This window comes from Pituophis catenifer, unplaced genomic scaffold (genome assembly GCF_029215685.1).
Source record: "Pituophis catenifer annectens isolate HBS135680 unplaced genomic scaffold, rPitCat1.0.hap2 SCAF_1, whole genome shotgun sequence".
Lineage (NCBI taxonomy): Eukaryota > Metazoa > Chordata > Lepidosauria > Squamata > Colubridae > Pituophis > Pituophis catenifer.
This window is the reverse complement of record NW_027256881.1, coordinates 338,413,578-338,431,359: the sequence shown is the minus strand read 5'-3', so window position 1 is coordinate 338,431,359 and position 17,782 is coordinate 338,413,578. Positions and strand designations below refer to the sequence as shown.

At 43.8% G+C, this 17,782-nt stretch overlaps 1 protein-coding gene across 1 annotated transcript in view; it reads right to left on the bottom strand.

Moving 5' to 3' along the window:
• Window positions 1-9,056: 9,056 nt before the first annotated feature.
• COMP (cartilage oligomeric matrix protein) overlaps window positions 9,057-17,782 on the bottom strand; it is a 44,325-nt gene continuing 35,599 nt past the window's right edge. Inside the window, exons 15-19 of the mRNA XM_070931836.1 lie at window positions 17,221-17,269; window positions 13,174-13,370; window positions 12,785-12,957; window positions 10,983-11,122; window positions 9,057-10,497 (exon numbers count right to left, since the gene is read on the bottom strand). Of these exons, the coding sequence (XP_070787937.1) occupies window positions 10,448-10,497; window positions 10,983-11,122; window positions 12,785-12,957; window positions 13,174-13,370; window positions 17,221-17,269 (609 nt within the window). The 3' untranslated portion in view covers window positions 9,057-10,447. The remainder of the gene's footprint in view (window positions 10,498-10,982; window positions 11,123-12,784; window positions 12,958-13,173; window positions 13,371-17,220; window positions 17,270-17,782) is intronic.

Below are 17,782 nucleotides of genomic sequence, written 5' to 3'. Positions count from 1 at the left end.
GGAAAGCAAAATGCGGAATCCTCTCAGTTTGACTCAATCCTTTCCAGTTTGGGAAAGATTCATTGATTCTTGAGCTGGATTTTTTTACATGGAGATATAAATGGCTATTTTCTTTCTCTCTCATTTTTTAGATTTACACATGTACATAGGAAAACTTGTGTATTGATAAATTGTAAGTAGTTTTACAAAATGGCCTTAATTTACTATTTATGTATATACATAACGGTGTGCGATTGTGCATGTATATGTGTGTACATAGTCACACACATAGACATCCTCGCCAACAGACAAAACCTGATCTGAATGCAATTTAATTTGAAATAGCTGAGCATCAGGGACCATTTGCTTTCAACAAATATTATTTCAGTTTTCCCTTGTTAGGCTGGGGGAAGCTGGAAGTACATGTTTAAAAAAAAAAAACGTCATAGAACAAGGAAGAAATTGAAGACTTAAACAGCAACCTAAGCTGTGATGTGGATCTGATTTTGCTGGTTGAGGTATTAATTATGGGCCCTATGGTTATCTCTTTTTACGCACCTTACTTTCTGTTGCTTTATAAAATGGAAAACTTCCCTCCCTCCCTTCAATTCTTGAGTAAAATCTGCATTAAAAATTAAGGAGGTGGGGGAGGAGAAAAATAATGAATAAATGCACTAGAGCTCCAAGTTACGGGATCTGCAAATTGCCAAAACTGATGCAGGGTGGGAGGAAGGCAAAAGAATCTTGTTACGTGTAGGGCTTAGAAACCCCAAAGTTGCATTCTATATTTTCGGGTTCCGCTTTGTGTTTTTGTTCTATGAAAAAGGGGGGGGGAGGGGATTGTCTGGGGAAATAAGCCTTTTTATGATTGTTGATGTCTGCATGAATGGTGAAGAATCTGTCAAAAAGTGGTGCCTGTTGTTTAAGTAGGGAATTAAGACTTTAAAAAAAAAAACAGATACGTCTTAACTGTGAGCTTAATTTGGAGCTGGATTTGACCCCACATAGTTACGAAGCGGTCCTTCTTTATTTTCATTCCTTAAAATCTGACTTCATTCCCCCTTCCCACCTCCCCAAAGTTAGGGGCAGGATTGACAATTCTCTGCCCCGTTCCTTCATTTTAGCCTCATGATCAGCACAAGAGAGAACCTCGGCCAAGAGAAAATTACTGGCCCGAGATCATTAAGTAAGTTTTGGGGTGAAAAGGAGCTCCTGTATTTCCAGTTTGAGTCTGATACTAAAATCGAGAGGGAGGAAGCCTGAGGCTCTCCGGATGTTTTTCCTGTCCATTTCCAATATCCTGCCAACATGGTCAGTGGCAAGGGATTGTGGCTTTTGCCACCCAAAACATCTGAAAACCAGCAGTTCGTGAGGCCCTCTGAGCTTCATGGTTTTCTCGCAGACATTTCGTTACCCAACTAGGTAACATCATCAGTGTTTGCTCTTTATTTATATACGAGTGGCTTGCCCTGTCGGTGTTGGTGGGAGCGTTCTTTGTGATCCCTTGATTTGGCTGCTAGGCCACTAGTATATATAAACAGAGGGCAAAACCCACTCCTTTCTAGCACTGATGATGTTGCCTATTTGGCAATGAAATCTCTGCAAGAAAGGAACTAAGCTCAGAGAGCCCTAAGGACCCCAAGTTCAGTTTTGCAGCTCATAGTTTGAGCCACAATTGTTCTCTTCTGTTGGAACCACCAGGTTGCCTCTTATTCAGAACTTCTGCCGTGTCTATCAGCTTCCAGGCTGCCATTCCTTAGGCAGACACCAATTCCTACGGACTGGGGTGACATGCATTCATTTGCCCTGCCAGATGGCCTTAATTCCCCTCCTTGCCCTTAAAGCCAAGCCCAGAGTGCCACTGGTCAGACTGAAGGAATATGATGACAGAATGAAGGATATTTTGTGAATAAAGACACCCCTCTTAGGAAGTTTTTTTTCCTCATGCTGGAAAATAACCTGTCCCCCTCCCTGAGGCTTTGTTTCTTTTTGATTTCCATATCATTTCAAAGGAACCCTTCATTTCTCTCTTCATAAACTGGTTCGTGAAGGACTGGGTGGTATAAGCAGGACATTGCCTGCCTCCCCTAACTACCCTTGGCCAAACTTTTCTTCTTCCCTTTTCCACTTCCACTCTGGGCCTCGAAGAAGAAACTAGAAGATTGACACCTTTACGTTTGAGGTCTCTTGATGCTCCCGGGGACGGCTGGGGGGGGGGGGGGGGGAGAGACATCAAAATGTTCACCAGGGGGTTTGCTTTAATTTGACATATCTTGATTTTTTTTCTACTTGCTGTTGGTTCAGGGCGATCCTAAGATTGAGAGGAAGGGGGAATTCAGTGTAAATAATCCTTTCTCTCAGGGGAAACAGAGATTTGGTCCAAGTTGAGTTTGACAGTGCAGAGGAGGGAGGTTAAATTATTTCTCTGTTTAAATAGTGTCTTCTGTTTGAAAAAAAAGAGAATGAGAGCCAGAGGGTGGGACATCCCCATACGGTGGTCTTTCTCAGCTTTGGCAGCCTGAAGATGTGTGGACTTCAACTCCCAGAATTCCCTAGCCGTTGGCTGAGGAATTCTGGGAGTTGAAGTCCACACATCTTCAAGTTGCCAGAGTTGAGAAAGACGGCCTTCTTAGAAGAATTCCAGGTCAAGGGTAAATCCCACTTGCAAGTTGGCTTTTGGAAGACCCCTTTGACCCTGGGACTGTCTTAGAGGGAAAAAAAACCCTTGTCTGTTTCAGCAGCACGTTTTGGATGAAGGCGGGCAAAGCTCGCCTTTTGCTCAAGGCCAAGCTATTGCATGTTCAAAGAAACTGCATCTTGTTATTGTTACTGCTGCATGTTAACAAAACTCTGGGCTTAGTCTCCTTGGAAACATAGTTTCCACGAGCGTAATTCCGCGAGCGTAATGTCTCCAGGTATTCCTGTTTTGTTTCTGTTTTTTAAGTAGTCACCCAAGAGATTTATATATAAATATATATATATATATGAAGATAAGTATTTCTGTTTTTTCTTTCATGGATGGATGCTTTGCAACCTGCCGTTTTCATTTCCCTTCTCCATTGGCTGAACCGTTCCAAAATATTCAAAATGGGGCTGCATCTCCCTGACCTTATAAAAGCTCTGTGCTTTTAAAACCGTGAAGGCACTTTAGTTTTTAGAAGGAAAGGAAAAAACACACACCTCCCTTGTCACTGTGATGACATTGTGACAGAGCAATTTAAATATTTACTTATGCACACTTTTTTTTTTAATAAAAAGGAAAAAAAAATATTTTTTTAAAAAAAAAACCATTTCTGTGTTTTATAGGAGTAGCAACAGTGGGTGTGACGCTACAGTTCACACAACGCAAGGGTGTCATGATGACATTTAATAACATGAATCATTTTTATCTTTTTAAAAGCAGAACTTTTATCATTATTGTGGTTCTTTGTGGCAAGATGTGAAAAGGCAGGAAGGATGAGAAACACTACATCAAGGCACTTATTAATCTGTTTGTGCTTTCATTCTTTTCTTTTCTTCCCCCCCCCCCCTTTCTTTCTTTCTTTCTTTTGGTGTGATATGTCTGTATATAAAAATAAATGTGAGATTGGCCAGTTTTCACTGTTGGGGGAAAAAAAGGGATGGTTATGTATTACTTCTTTGGAGATGCAAGCGAGTCACTGTTTGACAGAGCATTATTCTTTTTTATTTAAAAGCAAAATTTAGTAAGAGTCAATATCCACAAGGCATATTTGGCAGAGGGTCTATAAATACTCAAAAACAGCTGTGTCCCATGAACACAGAACAGTCTATCACTGTTTTTCAGACTTAGCAACTTTAAGATGTATGGACACTATTCCAATATCTAAAGGGCTACCACAGAGAAGAGGGAGTCAAGCTATTCTCCAAAGCACCTGAAGGCAGGGCCAGAAGCAATGGGTGGAAACTAATCAAGGAGAGAAGCAAGCTAGAACTAAGGAGGAATTTCCTGCCAGAACAATTAGTCAGTGGAACCTCTTGCCTCCAGAAATTGTGGGCGCTCCAACACTGGAGTTTTTAAAGGAGAGATTGGACAGGCATTTGTCAGAAATGGTACAGGGTCTCCTGCTTGATCAGGGCATTGGACTAGAAGACCTCTAAGACCCCTTTCAGCTCTGTTACTCTGTTAACACTACATTCCATTTAAGTTATATGTTGCAAAGAAAGAAATTTGCTGCAAAGTTACTAGAATCGCCCTATTTTGCCTGAAAAAAAATTGAAATCAACAGCATAATAAATTTACTGACTTTTTTTTTAAAAAAGGATATAATAATCAGAATGACAATAACCAGCTAAGTAGTAGAGGACGTCAACTCCCAGGATTCCTCACAACTTAAATTTGCCAAGTTTGAAAAACACCGGCCTATAAATACGCTGGGGGAAGAGAACATTTTGGTCCAGTTCAACTCTTCATTTTCTTAGGGAGAGCTTTTGCAAGTCATTAAGGGCTGAAAATACTCTTTGGTCTGCCTTCATCCTTATTCCCTTTGAAGTACCCCCTTCCTGGTATGAGACCCTGTCTTGGTATCTTCTTTTGGGAAGCTTTTCAGAGGTTCCAGGAGCCAAGCACATCACGATGCATGAAAATGACGTATATCTATAAATCATAGTCCCTACCCCTTGCTTGTCCATAGAAATTTGACGGCAAATTGCTGAATTCATGTGGCATGATTTTTTTTTTCATATTTAAAAAAGTAAAATGGCAAAATGGGTGCATTAAAATCTCTGTAAGTTTACTACACTATCACTGTGTTTATACTAGATGCTTAACCTGGTTGCTATATGAATGTGTTTTCTGGGTCAGCTCAATATTATTGAACCATAAACTAGCCAAGTGGCTCCGAAGAGAGCTAACCAAATGCAGTATGTTGTGTGAATGCATCTGCTAGGCTTGTTAACATGCGTTAAGCGGGTTAAGAAACAAACCGATTTTGTTGAGAAACGGATCCCAAAAAAATTGTCAAGACAAGGCTCCAAAATACTGCTTCTGCTCGCTCTAACATTCAGAGCAAACAAAATCCAAACTGCCTCCCCTCCAAACTTTTTTTTAAAAAGTTTCCCCCCCTCTTTTTCCCACAAGTGTGGCTGCTGGAAATGTGTTAGCGTCCACATTGCCACTCTTCCCTTCTGTGCTGGAAGGCACATCTGGAGGAACATTTTTGACTTCACACTTCTAAGAGGTTATTGGCAAAGCACCTAGAGCAGGGGTGTCAAACTCGATTTCAGTGAGGGCCACGTCAGGGTTGTGTTTGACCTCGGGGGGGGGTGGCCGGGGGGGGGCATGGCCAGCTCGATGTCACTCATGTCAGGGGTGCCTGTGGTGGTCCAAGCGCTCTGCCAGCAAAAACGGAGCTTATGAGGGCTGCCTGTGGCCCTCCCGAGCTCCATTTTCGTTGGCAGAGGCACCAAGGGCTGGTCCTTTGCTGTTTCCAGGGCAGTCCCGTGGGCCAGATCTAAGCACCCCATGGGCTGAATCTGCCCCCCAGGCCTTGAGTTTGACACTCCTGGCCTAGAGCCTTCCCAAACAGAGATGGGCAATATATAAATTTAATAATAATAAAATAAACCGAAGCCTGTCCTGAGGGAAGGAGGCTCTAAGAATCTGGGCAACCAGACCAGTGAATTATAGCATTTAGACTGGGAAAAGATCAAGGAGGACCCAAGAATATGGAGTCCCTTGGACTGCAAGGAGAGCAAATCAGTCGATCCTAAAGGAAACCAATCCTGACCGTCCTTTGGAAGGGCAGATCCTGAAGCTGAAGCTCAGATGCTTTGGCCACCAGAAGAGAAGAGAGGGCTCGTTGGAATGATGTTGGGAAAGTTGGAAGGCAAAGGAAGAAGGGGACAATTGGGCAAACTCCAGGAGACGGGAGAGCGCAGGGTCTGGCGTACTTTGGCCCATGAGGTTGCGAAGGGTTGCAAGCGACTTAGAGTCTGAACAACAGCAACAACAATAAGGGAATTTTGTAAGACTTTACCCAGGATGGATAGGCTTGTTTTCTGTTATTCCAGAAGATGCTAGAATAAGCAGCTGGAAACAGAAGGGAGCTGACTGGTGCTAAAAACGAAGAGACAATTTCCACCCATTAAGGGCCATGTGGCAGTGAATCTAGCTATTTCAGGAAAAGATGGGCGCTCTCTTTGAATGTATTTAAGCGGATCCTGGACTCTTGGGAAAGCTGTACTCAAGTCTTGCCTAAATATGAATATTCAGAATAACAACATATTGGCTGCTGGAGTAGATGGTTTTCAGCATCACCTCCAGTTCTAGGCTGCCATTTCTGCCGTGCATGTAAACCCTGTGAAGTTTGGCAGACTTTAGACCAGCTTCCTATAAATGCAAGACGATTGGATCCCATCTGTGCTTTTTCTTGTGCTTTGTTCACCTGGGATTAGTAGATTGTATGAGCCCAGCCTTAATTGGGGAGGGAAACGTCACCCCACAAGTATTGTGAAGTTGACCACTTTCTGGTTTATCAAATAGAAAGGGAGGCTGGCATGATGACTGCCACAAAAATGCCATAACATCAGGTCTGGTCATGTGGGAGCCTCAACTTGGAACCATCATGACTTACGATGGAAATTCCAGGCTCCATTACGGTCATAAATCAAGGATTGTAATTCATGCTGAGGGCTATTCGTAAACAAAGAAAAATTGGCCAAGGGGATGTATTTAAAAAAAAAAAAAAAAGTATTTCTAAAATTGCCACGTCAAGCAATAGAAATATATATAGCACATTTTTATAACCCCTGCCTGCACAAACTGCCAGCTGCAAGAAATGAACCAGCAGAGAAGCAGCAAAGTCTCCACAACCCCACTGATGCCCATGAACAACACAGCCAGGAGCAAGATTATCCTTTTCTGGCTATTGGCTTGAGAATTGCTAACAATATTTCCATTGTGTAGCTGGTTTGCTTGGCTAGCTGCTTGGAAAAGGAAGCCCAAGGGGATGTAGAATTTAGGGTGACAATATTTCACTTGCTGTTTTTCTCTCCTTTGAATTTCAGTAGCTTGAAAGAATTACTTAAGTCAAAATCCAGCCAGTTTTGTGGCCTCCAAACAATGTGGAATAAAATTTCCTGTTTTGTGGAGCTCAGAACACTTGGCCGCTAGCCTCATTTTTATCACCTTTTCTTTTGTTGTTGTGCAGGCACGACGACAAAGTAGATTCTAAACGTTTGTGTGCATACACAAAGCTTCCGCTGAGGGAAGCTTGTCCCCAAAGGTGCTTTTTCAGAACTTTATTTTTCCTTGAAGACGTTTTGCTTCTCATCCAAGAAGCTTCTTGGAATCAAGAAAAGGGGGGGGGGGGGTTGGAATCATTAAAAAAAAAAAAGATCTTGTTTTAGTGGATTGTTGAAAAGCACGAGGACTAGTCGCGCCACTAGTTGTGTGTGTCTTCTTATTTGTTCCGATACAGCTACATATCAGTGTGTCAATATACTGTAGGTTATGAAATTATTTCGCATTTGGTTTCTGAAAGGTCATGACTAAATTTCTTCAGCTGCTAATAATTGTAGGCAAAAGAACTCTTTGCAATTCTGCGCGTGTCATTCCTTTTCTTCCTTTTCTTTTTTTGAAGGTTTTTTTTTTGTTTAGTTTTTTTGCTGTGAAAGGAAGGTTATTTATTATTCTGTAGGAAGCTTGCAGTGAGAGACTACGCAAAACTATAAGGTGTGTGGCTTTCAGGTATTGTCTCTTGGTTGTGGTGGATCAAAGGCAGGGAAAAGAAGGAGATGCAGAGAGGACTGGGCCACGGCAGACTTTCCCAGCGCCTCCAGCACGAAAAAATTGGAGATGTGAACCAGTGCTTGAAGTGGCCACCCCGATTCCGCAGAATTTATTTTGAATTGGGGATGAACCGAGAGGCCACTGCGGCTCAGAACAACAGTATTTATTCTGTAGGCTTTGCGTTTCTTTCTTGGGGAATGCAATCTTTTCCACCATTAAGTAGTTCCTAACTGTGGGCATAAGCAGTTGCACATTTAACGTTTATCTGTGTTTGTAGTACAACTTTGAACTGTATTCCTGGAAGCATCCGGAACATTAGACTAAAGTTAGCAAGTTAAAATCTAATTAATTCTAGCTAGTAGCGTGGTAGCTATTGAGACATGGCTTTCTTTGGGGGAGGAAATTCATGTCTCCCCCCCTCCCCCAAATTTCTTACGGGGTATCTGAAAGCACGAAAAAAGAAGTTTTATCCGAATCATGTAAATTCAGCTCCCAGAGCAGCTTCTCCTATTGACAGGCAGCTAAAAACAACGTACACACTTCATATTTGGGGGTGAACTGAAGGGGGAACAGTCTATTTTTAGTTTTATTTTTGGTATTTGAATTGTGTAACATCCTGTTTACAGGGGCTTTGTTTTTTAATCCATGAGGACTAGCAGAATGACTTTACCGATATATGCAAATCCTACCATTGAGCTACAAGTTTTTCTGGGGGAGGGGGGAGGACTTGGGCAGGAGGAGTAAAAAGTTCCGAACTCTGGAGCATTGAGGCTTAATTTATTGTGGCTTTTTCTCTCTTGGCAAAAAAAAAAAAAAAAAAAAAGCCCTGAAGATGGCTTTGTAAGCGTGTGCGTGTGTGTATGTATGTGTGTGTGTATGTGTGTGTGTGTGTTCTTCCTTTTGCAAACTTAAGAACATGACGATGTGAAGAAAAAAAAAAAGCAAAATTCTGTGCACATTCTTTTCAACCTCTCTTTTTTGTTTGTTTGTTTCCCTTTTTTTCTGTGAAGGCTTTTTTTTTTTTTTGTCTTTGTAACTTTGCATTATTTGTAAATGAAATGTAATAAAGTTAAGCTGTTTTTCTCTCTGGCTGTTCAGCTCTGCTTTTCTGAAGAATGTTTAATCAAAGTGTTTTATATCAAAAATTGAGAAGTTTTGTCGTTTCGAAGTGCATCTCCTGTGCTGAATGCCTGGCTAGCTTTTTTTTTTTCCCCTCCCCTTTTCCAAACCTCTTCCGAAAGGAGTGGCAGATAATAAATACAACTTAACCTTTGGTAGACAAATGTTATTTTATTAACCAAACAGTCTGTATTTGTACAAACGGCTCTCCGAATTTCTCCTAAACAATGAAGAGCTGCATTTTTTTTAATGCAGTTTTTTCCCCTCAATTTTGGCCACTTGAAGATGTGTGGACTTCAACTCCCAGAATTCCCCAGCCAGCATAGCTGGGTTGAATAGAATTCTGGGAGTTGAAGTCCACACATCTTCAAGTGAACCAGGGTTGGGAAATATTGCTCTAGTGAAATGAGCCAAGCATCTTGGATTATTGGGTTAAGTGTATTAGTTTAGGAAACTTAACTGCCTTATCCAAGATCATTTGTAGCCCAGGAAGCACTTACTCTCCAGGACTTAAGCCAAGAGAGACTTGCTCATCACTTGCTCCCTGGTAACTGGAGGTGTGGCCCCAGGGACTTCTCTGTGCAAAGCCGGCATTCTACTATTAAGATTTGCTCCCTGCCCAAAATGCTTGGAGGTTTTGAAGGCCGCCTGCATGGCTTCCAAACCAGACAGGTTCCCATCAGCTGTTGGGAGTGGCGGTGGTGAATTCCTGAATCAAACAGAAGCCTCAGCTTGTGCAGGTACTCCTCGACTTACAACCATTCGCTCAGTGGCCGTTCAAAATTGCAACGGCATTGAAAAAAGTGACTTAATGCCCGTTTTTCATACAACCGTTGCAGCATCCCCATAGTTGGGGGGTTTGGATGCTTGGCAACTAGTTCATATTTTATGACAGTCGCAGCGTTCCGGGGGTCATGTGATCACCTGCGACCTTCTGACAAGCAAAGTCAATGGGGAAGCCAGATTCACTTCACAACTGTGATAACTAACTTATCAAGCGCAGTAGTTCACTTAAAAACTCTGGCAAGAAATGTCATAAAATAGGGCATAAGTCACTTAACAAATGTCTCGGTTAGCAACAGAAATGTGGGACTTAATTGTCGTAAGTTGAAGACTACCTGTATATACCCGGAGTGAGACCCCAAAGGCACCTTCCTTCTCTTGTAGAGGTCATGGAGTGAAATCTGGGAGGCCACAACAGGTGGCTGCCCGTGTCCCACCTCAGCATCAGCAGTGGCTGACCCAAAAGGATGCAAGACAAGGGCAGGGGACAACCCAGTGGAGGATGCCCAAAGAAGCCACATCTTTGGTGGTTGACCCTTCAGCCTTCCAGGAGGGCTCCCTTGTTAGCAGCTGCCACAGAGCATGATCGGCTCTTCTGCGCTATGTCAAGCAGTGAGGGTCCTCGGAGTCATGCGGAAGCAGATTTTGGGTGAGGTTGGTTCTAGGAAGGGTAGTGGGGATGCAACGGGGACTGGCGGACACGGTGCTTGCCACGTACGAAGAGACAGTTCACCATTTGCTATATCTTGAAGGGAGCGGAAGCAATGCATATGGCGCAGGCGCAACAAGTCTCTTTTCAGCCAGCGGCAGTAGCATTTAGTAGTCATGTTGGTTCCGGTAAGCCTCATAGTCTTCAGGAATCGTGTCTAAGAAAGAGAAGAGGAAGTGAGAGCGTGTGCACCAGAAGAGAAGGTCAGCAGCTGAATTCAGGCCTAGATGCTCTTGACGTTAATGGGGGCTCCCAGGGGGAACCCCTCAGAGGGATGCTAAAGGCCTCTGCATGATCCAGAGCAAGGCAGCTCTGTATGGTGAATACTCCAGATCCTCCAGCTGTGGATTACACTTCCTCCAGTGATAGCAACTGCACTTAGACTTATATACTGCTTTACAGTGCTTTACAGCCCTCTCTAAGCGGTTTACAGAGTCCGCCTCTTGCCCCCAACAATCTGGGTCCTCATTTTACCCACCTCGGAAGGCTGAGTCAACCTTAAGCCACTCAGAATCGAACTCCTGGAGTGAGCAGTGAGATAGCCCTGCACTACGGCATTCTAACCATTGTGCCACCACGTCTCCAATGGAGTCAGAGCGGCCCTGGGGGACAAGTGACAGGATTAGGTCGAGCCTCACTCACCATTGCAGCGAAACCGCAAGTTGGACCAGATGATGTTTTCCTGGGAGAAGCAGAAGACCCCCAGACGGCCCCCTCGCATGGTTGTGTCGAGGACAATGCCAGTGTCGGCCACCACCTCAGACCCCTCATAGAACCGAGTCCTGAAGTACAAATCCGGAGAAGGAGTTAGCTTATTTCTCAGAATCACAATGTTTATCCTGAGTCCTACGGGATCTTGCCTTGAACGTTGTTCTGTTGTAGGTCAGGGGTGGGGAACAATGGCCTCTTTATGACTTATGGACTTCAACTCCCAGAATTCCTGAGCCAGCCATGCTGCCTCCAGAATTCTGGAAGTTAAAATCCACAAGTCATCAAAGAGCCATCGTTCCCTACCCCTGTTCTAGGGTGTCCAATGAGGGTCCTGTTAAAAAGATGATGTGATGTACAATAAAATTCCACCCATTTTGTGTGCGTTGTGATGCACATAGAAATAGGTGGAACTTCAATTGCGCTATCATTGGCCACGGTCTTGCTTTGTTTGACCTTATCCTGTAAGACTCCTGCTGTCGAATCTCTAAAACACAACAGCTAAACCTTGGATTACTTTGCAAGTTTATCTTGAAACTGGAAAAGTGATAAATTGCCCACTATTTTTGTAAATAATTCAGAGCCTTCTGTGGTAGATAAATATCTTTTAATAAGGGGGAATAGCCTACTGCAGGTCCTGCTGAAGACTTTCCGAGCACCGCTTAAGATATTTTCCACCACTTCACAAAGGAATTTAAGAGATTACATTGCTTCAACTGACAAAATGAAGCTATAAACATTGGTAGGAAATCTTGACAGATTTCTGGAAATTTTTGAAGAATGGTATATATATCTGCATCTTTTAAATGCCTCAGTGTTCTACAAACCTCTTAAATATAAAAGTTCTCTTGAAAGTCAGTCTGGAAATCTTGGAATGATATAAAATTCTCTTCAAACAAGCCATTAAACCTTGAGTACAGATAGTCCTGCAGTTACAACCTCAGTCGTAACGGTTGTAAAATGGAACAATATCGACCCATTTTTACAACTTTTTTTTTTTTTTTTTGCACCAGTTGTTAAACACGGTGGTTGTTAAACAAACCCGCTGTTGGCAGTTTTGCTGAAAACTGGAAGCGCCAGTTTTCAGCAAAACACTCGTAAAACATGGGTCACATGGCCAAGGGATGCTGCAAACAGCCGTAAATGCAGCCTGTATTTCCGAGTGCTCAAAGTGCAGTCAAGTCAGTGGTGGGTTCCTCCTGGTTCGGCCCGGTTCTGCCGAGCCGGTAGCAGTGATGATATGACGTCACCGAACCGTTCTGCCCCCCCCCCGCATTATTCTTACCTTTTATTTGGCCCCACCCCCAATCTATTGGTGCCTCCTGAGTCCCAGCTGATGGTTAGAGGGGAAAAAACTATTTAAACTCTTGCCACTGGGCTTCAAAGGGCCACCCTACAGCTGATCAGTGTTAAAAGAAAACAAATGAGTAGATCGGTGCCTACAAAAATAAATGGGTAGACCGGTACAGCTCTGCAAGCAGTTAAAAGCCTGGTAGACCAGTACCTCTGCTAAATCCTAAAGAATTGTCACATGACTACCAAGCCACGCCCACAAAATAAGCCACGCCCACAGAACCGGTAGTAAAAAAATGTAGAACCCACCCCTGAGTCAAGTGCACTGATGATATTACCTAGTTGGGTAATGAAACGTCTGCAAGAAAGCCACCAAGCTCAGGGACACCAAGGACCTCACAGTTCAACCCTGAGCTACCGAGATTCTATCGGTCTTTCCTTACCGGATGTAGCCCACCTGGGGCCGGTGCTGTAAGAACCAGCGGTAAGAAGTCTTATCTTTCCAGCCGACGTTCCGGGGGTCTTTCCACAGCAACTTGACTTGGTCAGCTGTGTCCCCTGTGTGCCAGAGTGAGTTACGCAGGTATTCTCCAGGGCCGGTCTTTGATTTCACCGCCTGAAAGGGAAAAGCAGGAGGAATATAACGGCCCTTTTTCCCACTCCTGCTACAGTGCCGGAGCAGAGGAGATGTACACGCCACCATTTCTCCTTCTGAATTTTTAGAAGGCTGCCAGAGAGATTCAGAATGTGTCCTGAAATGCTTTTTCTCCTGCTCCTCTTCCCTGGTTGAGCTGTGATGAGAAGGGAGCCAGATGGCGGACTCTGCCCTTACCTTGAGTTGGATGCCAGGTTCTGCCACAGCCCGGAAAGGATTGGCCTGCCAGTAGGTTTGTTCCATCTGCTTCCACATCACCACATAGAAGCTGGCGCTATCCTGGTAGCCAAAGATGAACCCTGCGTAATCGTCATCCGTGACCGTGTTCACGTGGAAGGTGCCTTCAAAATCCACCCCATTAAATGCCGTGTACCCTGAACCCGAGGGGAGAGAAGACAGAAGGGCGTCACAATAATATATTGCATTTTTATTTCTTGTAGCTCATGTCATAAAGACTTTGAGGATAGCAATAAAAGAATATTTGTAGCTCAAGAGTTGAAAGAAGGTGTCTCTGGTGCTCTCTGAGTTTGGTTGTTTTCCTGAAGACGTTTCATTACCCAATTAGGTAATATCATCAGTACTAGTAAGGAATGAGGTTTGCTCTTGCTGTCTTTCTCTCTCGCTGTCTCTGCCTCTCTCTCTCTCTCTCTCTGTCTCTCTCTGTGTGTGTGTGTGTGTGTGTGTGTGTGTGTGTGTGTGTTTCTCTCTCTGTCTCTCTCTCTGTCTTTCTCTGTCTCTCTGTTTCTCTCTCTCTCACACACTGTCTCTCTCTTCTCTCTCTGTGTCTGTCTCTCTGTCTCTGTCTCTCTCTGTCTCTCTCTCTCTGTCTTTCTCTGTCTCTCTGTCTCTCTCTCACACTCTGTCTCTGTGTCTCTGTCTCTGTCTCTCTTTCTCTGTCTCTGTCTCTCTCTCTCACTCTGTCTCTCTCTGTCTGTCTCTCTCTCTCTGTCTGTCTCTCTCTCTCTGTCTGTCTCTGTCTCTCTGTTTCTCTCTCACACACTCTGTCTCTCTCTGTGTGTCTCTGTCTCTCTCTCTCTCTGTCTCTCTTTCTCTGTCTCTCTCTCTGTCTCTCTCACTCTGTCTCTCTCTCCGTGTCTGTCTCTCTCTCTCTCTCACTCTGTCTCTGTGTCTGTGTCTGTCTCTCTGTCTCTGTCTCTCTCTCTCTCTCTCTCTCTGTCTTTCTCTGTCTCTCTGTCTCTCTCTCACACTCTGTCTCTGTGTCTCTGTGTCTCTGTCTCTGTCTCTCTTTCTCTGTCTCTGTCTCTCTCTCTCACTCTGTCTCTCTCTGTCTGTCTCTCTCTCTCTGTCTGTCTCTGTCTCTCTGTTTCTCTCTCACACACTCTGTCTCTCTCTGTGTGTCTCTGTCTCTCTCTCTCTCTGTCTCTCTTTCTCTGTCTCTCTCTCTGTCTCTCTCACTCTGTCTCTTTCTCCGTGTCTGTCTCTCTCTCTCTCTCTGTCTGTCTGTCTGTCTCTGAACTGAGAGAAAACCCCACTCCTTACTAGCACTGATGATGTTACCTAGTGTGGGTAACGAAACGACTCCAAGAAGATAACCAAGATCAGTGCTCACCAAAGACCCTTGATAGAACAGCCTCGAGGAATAGGAAGAAAAGCCCACAACCAAGAAAACAGTCAGAGAAGACAAATCTCAGTCTAAAGCAGGGAGGTAATTTGAGGAAGCTTCTCAGATTTGACCCTCCTTGGTTCTTTTCAAGGCAGGGTACAGAAAAACACATTTAGACTTATACGAGACAAGAAGCAATGGATGGAAACGAATCAAGGAGAGAAGCAACCTAGAACTAGGGAGTAATTTCCTGTCAGTAGGAACTATCAGTAGAATAACTTGCCTCCAGAAGTTGTGGGTGCTCCCAACACTGGAAGGCTTTTAAGAAAAGATTGGACAAGTATTTGTCTGAAATGATACCATTTCCTGCCTGAGCAGGGAGCTGCACTAGAAGACTTCCAAAGTTCCTTCCAACTCTATTATTCTGATGTGTGTCCCCTCCCGCCCTTCCTGCCTCTATGTTGAAGAGAACGAGGGAGGCTCAATCTGAGATGCCTCCTCTTTAGCCAAATGCAAAGAGGGGGCTCTTTTCGCCGTAAGAATCCCAGACACTTTAATCATTGCTTGGTTTCCCAGTGGAGAGGCGTTAGAAACAGCCTCTTTGTTCCCAACCCAACCCTCTGCTTTCCCACCTGCCTTTTCCCAGGTTTGTGCAGTTCGTGTGTACATTTCTTACAAGATGTGCACATGCCTCATTTCAAGTAACTGAATGGCCTCCCCCAAATCCTGTTGACGCAAGCCTTTTCCATTGCAACAGCCTAGCTCTCCTCGCACAAGCTCCAAAACGAAGTTCACGGATTGGAGATTTGCATCTGAGGATACAAAGCCCAATTCCCCAGACTGTACGTTGCTTTCCTGCCAGCCGTGCCCACAATCCTCACCCAACTGTCGTTACAAGTAGCCCTCAATTTATGACCGATCGCTTAGTGACCGTTCAAATTTAGGACGGACATCCCCAGGGGTATTTACAACCCAGTTCTGAAGTTCCAATGGCTACCGCCCCCTCCATGGTCATGTGACCGTATATCAGCGCTCAGCAATGGCTGTTTGCAGCATCCCGCCGTCACATGTCCACGTCTTAACGATGGTTTTGCCAAAAGTTGGCCTTTATTTTCCAGTTTTTAGCAAAAAAACATTCCATAGCAAACAACTGGTTTGCTTAGAAAGAATGTTCCTTCTGCGCCAACTCAGAAAGCTCAAACTGCCCAAGGAGCTGCTGATCCAGTTCTACAGGGGAATTATTGAGTCTGTCATCTGCACCTCTATAACCGTCTGGTTTGGCTCTGCAACCCAACAAGACAGACACAGACTTCAGAGGATAATTAGAACTGCAGAAAAAAACAATTGCTACCAACCTGCCTTCCATTGAGGACCTGTATACTGCACCAGTCAAAAAGAGGGCTGTGAAAATATTTACAGACCCTTTGCATCCTGGACATAAACTGTTTCAACTCCTACCCTCAAAACGACGCTATAGAGCACTGCACAAGAACAGTTTTTTCCCAAACGCCATCACTCTGCTAAACAAATAATTCCCTCAACACTGTCAAACAAGTTACTAAGTCTGCACTACTATTAATCTTCTCATCGTTCCCATCACCAATCTCCTCCCACTTACAACTGCATGACTGTAACCTTGCTGGTATCCTTACAATTTATATTGATATTGTTTCCTGATTCTTATTTGTAACCTATGACTATCATTAAGTGTTGTACCTTATGATTCTTGATGAACGTATCTTTTATTTTATGTACACTTGGTGCATATGCACCAAGACAAATTCCTTGTGTGTCCAATCACACTTGGCCAATAAAAATTCTATTCTATTCTATTAACAACCGCTGCAAAAATTGTCACATTGGGTTGATCCCATGGGTGAGCCACTTTACAACCATCACAACTTCTGAACATAATGGATAGTCTTCCATTACAGTCGTAAGCCGAGGACTACGTGTAATGGGTCCGAAGAAGGAAATGATCACACGGAAGTAAACCTATTCCATGCTGTGTCATGACTTTTGCTTCAGTTTGAGTTGGGCCAGAGCAAAATAAAATTTTGACCTGGCCCCATCTACTTGGAACCTGTACACTGACCCCACCATTAAAAGTTCTAACTCTTGGCTCCCAAGGATTGCAATTTCTTCCCTAGGACTGTCTCTTAAAAGTGAACGTTGCAGCATGAGGATCTCAAGAAGGAGCATTTCTGCATCCTGTACAGGTAGTCCTCGACTTACAACAGTTTATTTAGTGACCAAACTTACAACGGCACTGAAAAAAGTGACTTTGACCATTTTTCACATTTATGACCATTGCAGCATCCCTATGGTCAGGTGATCAAAATTCCGACGCTTGGCAGCTGGTTCATATTTAAGACGGTTTCAATATCTCGGGGTCATGTGATCCCCTTTTGCAACCTTCTGACAAGCAAAATCGATGGGGAAGCCAGATTCACTTAATGACTGTGTTACTAACTTAGCAACAGTGGTTCAGTTAATAGCAATGGCAAGAAAGTTCATAAAATGGGGCAAAGCCCAATCGCTGTCTTGTTTAACAACAGAAATTTTGGGCTCAACTCTGGTTGTAAGTCAAGGACTACCTGTGGGTGTTGCAAATATTTTTTAAGTGATTGCTTTCTTTCAGAGCTTAAACTGTAACTTACCCACAGCTAAACCTGGGTCACTGTTCATGGTCTGCACGATTTCCATGCCCTGCAAAAATAAGAATTTTCTTTTTTTTTTAATGCTATGGATCCGGAGACTCCAACCTCCATCTTGAATTTTGAGAACGGGCGGGTATTTTCAGAAAATGACAAATAGCAAAATGGGATTTTTTTACCCTTCGACAAAGTGGCTATTGGGAAAATGTTATAAAAACATTTTTATTCACAGAATCTTACCTGTAGTTTCTCACCAAGACACCCCCTGTTTGATCTGACTACTTGTGGCCTTTTTGTAGACCAGTGTTTTCTCAAACCATGGCAACTTTAAGATGTGTGGACTTCAGCTCCCAGAATTCCCCAGCCAACTGGCTGGGGAATTTTGGGAGTTGAAGTCCACACATCTTAAAGTTGCCATGTTTGAGAAATACTGCTTTAGTTGGATAGGGCCACAAGTCTCCTCGGTTACTCCCCAACTTGGGAGTGACTTGGAGAAGAGTAGGGGAGTTGAAAAAGGAGGAAGTCTCCCAAAATTATTGAGAACAGAGTTGCCCTAGACCAGACC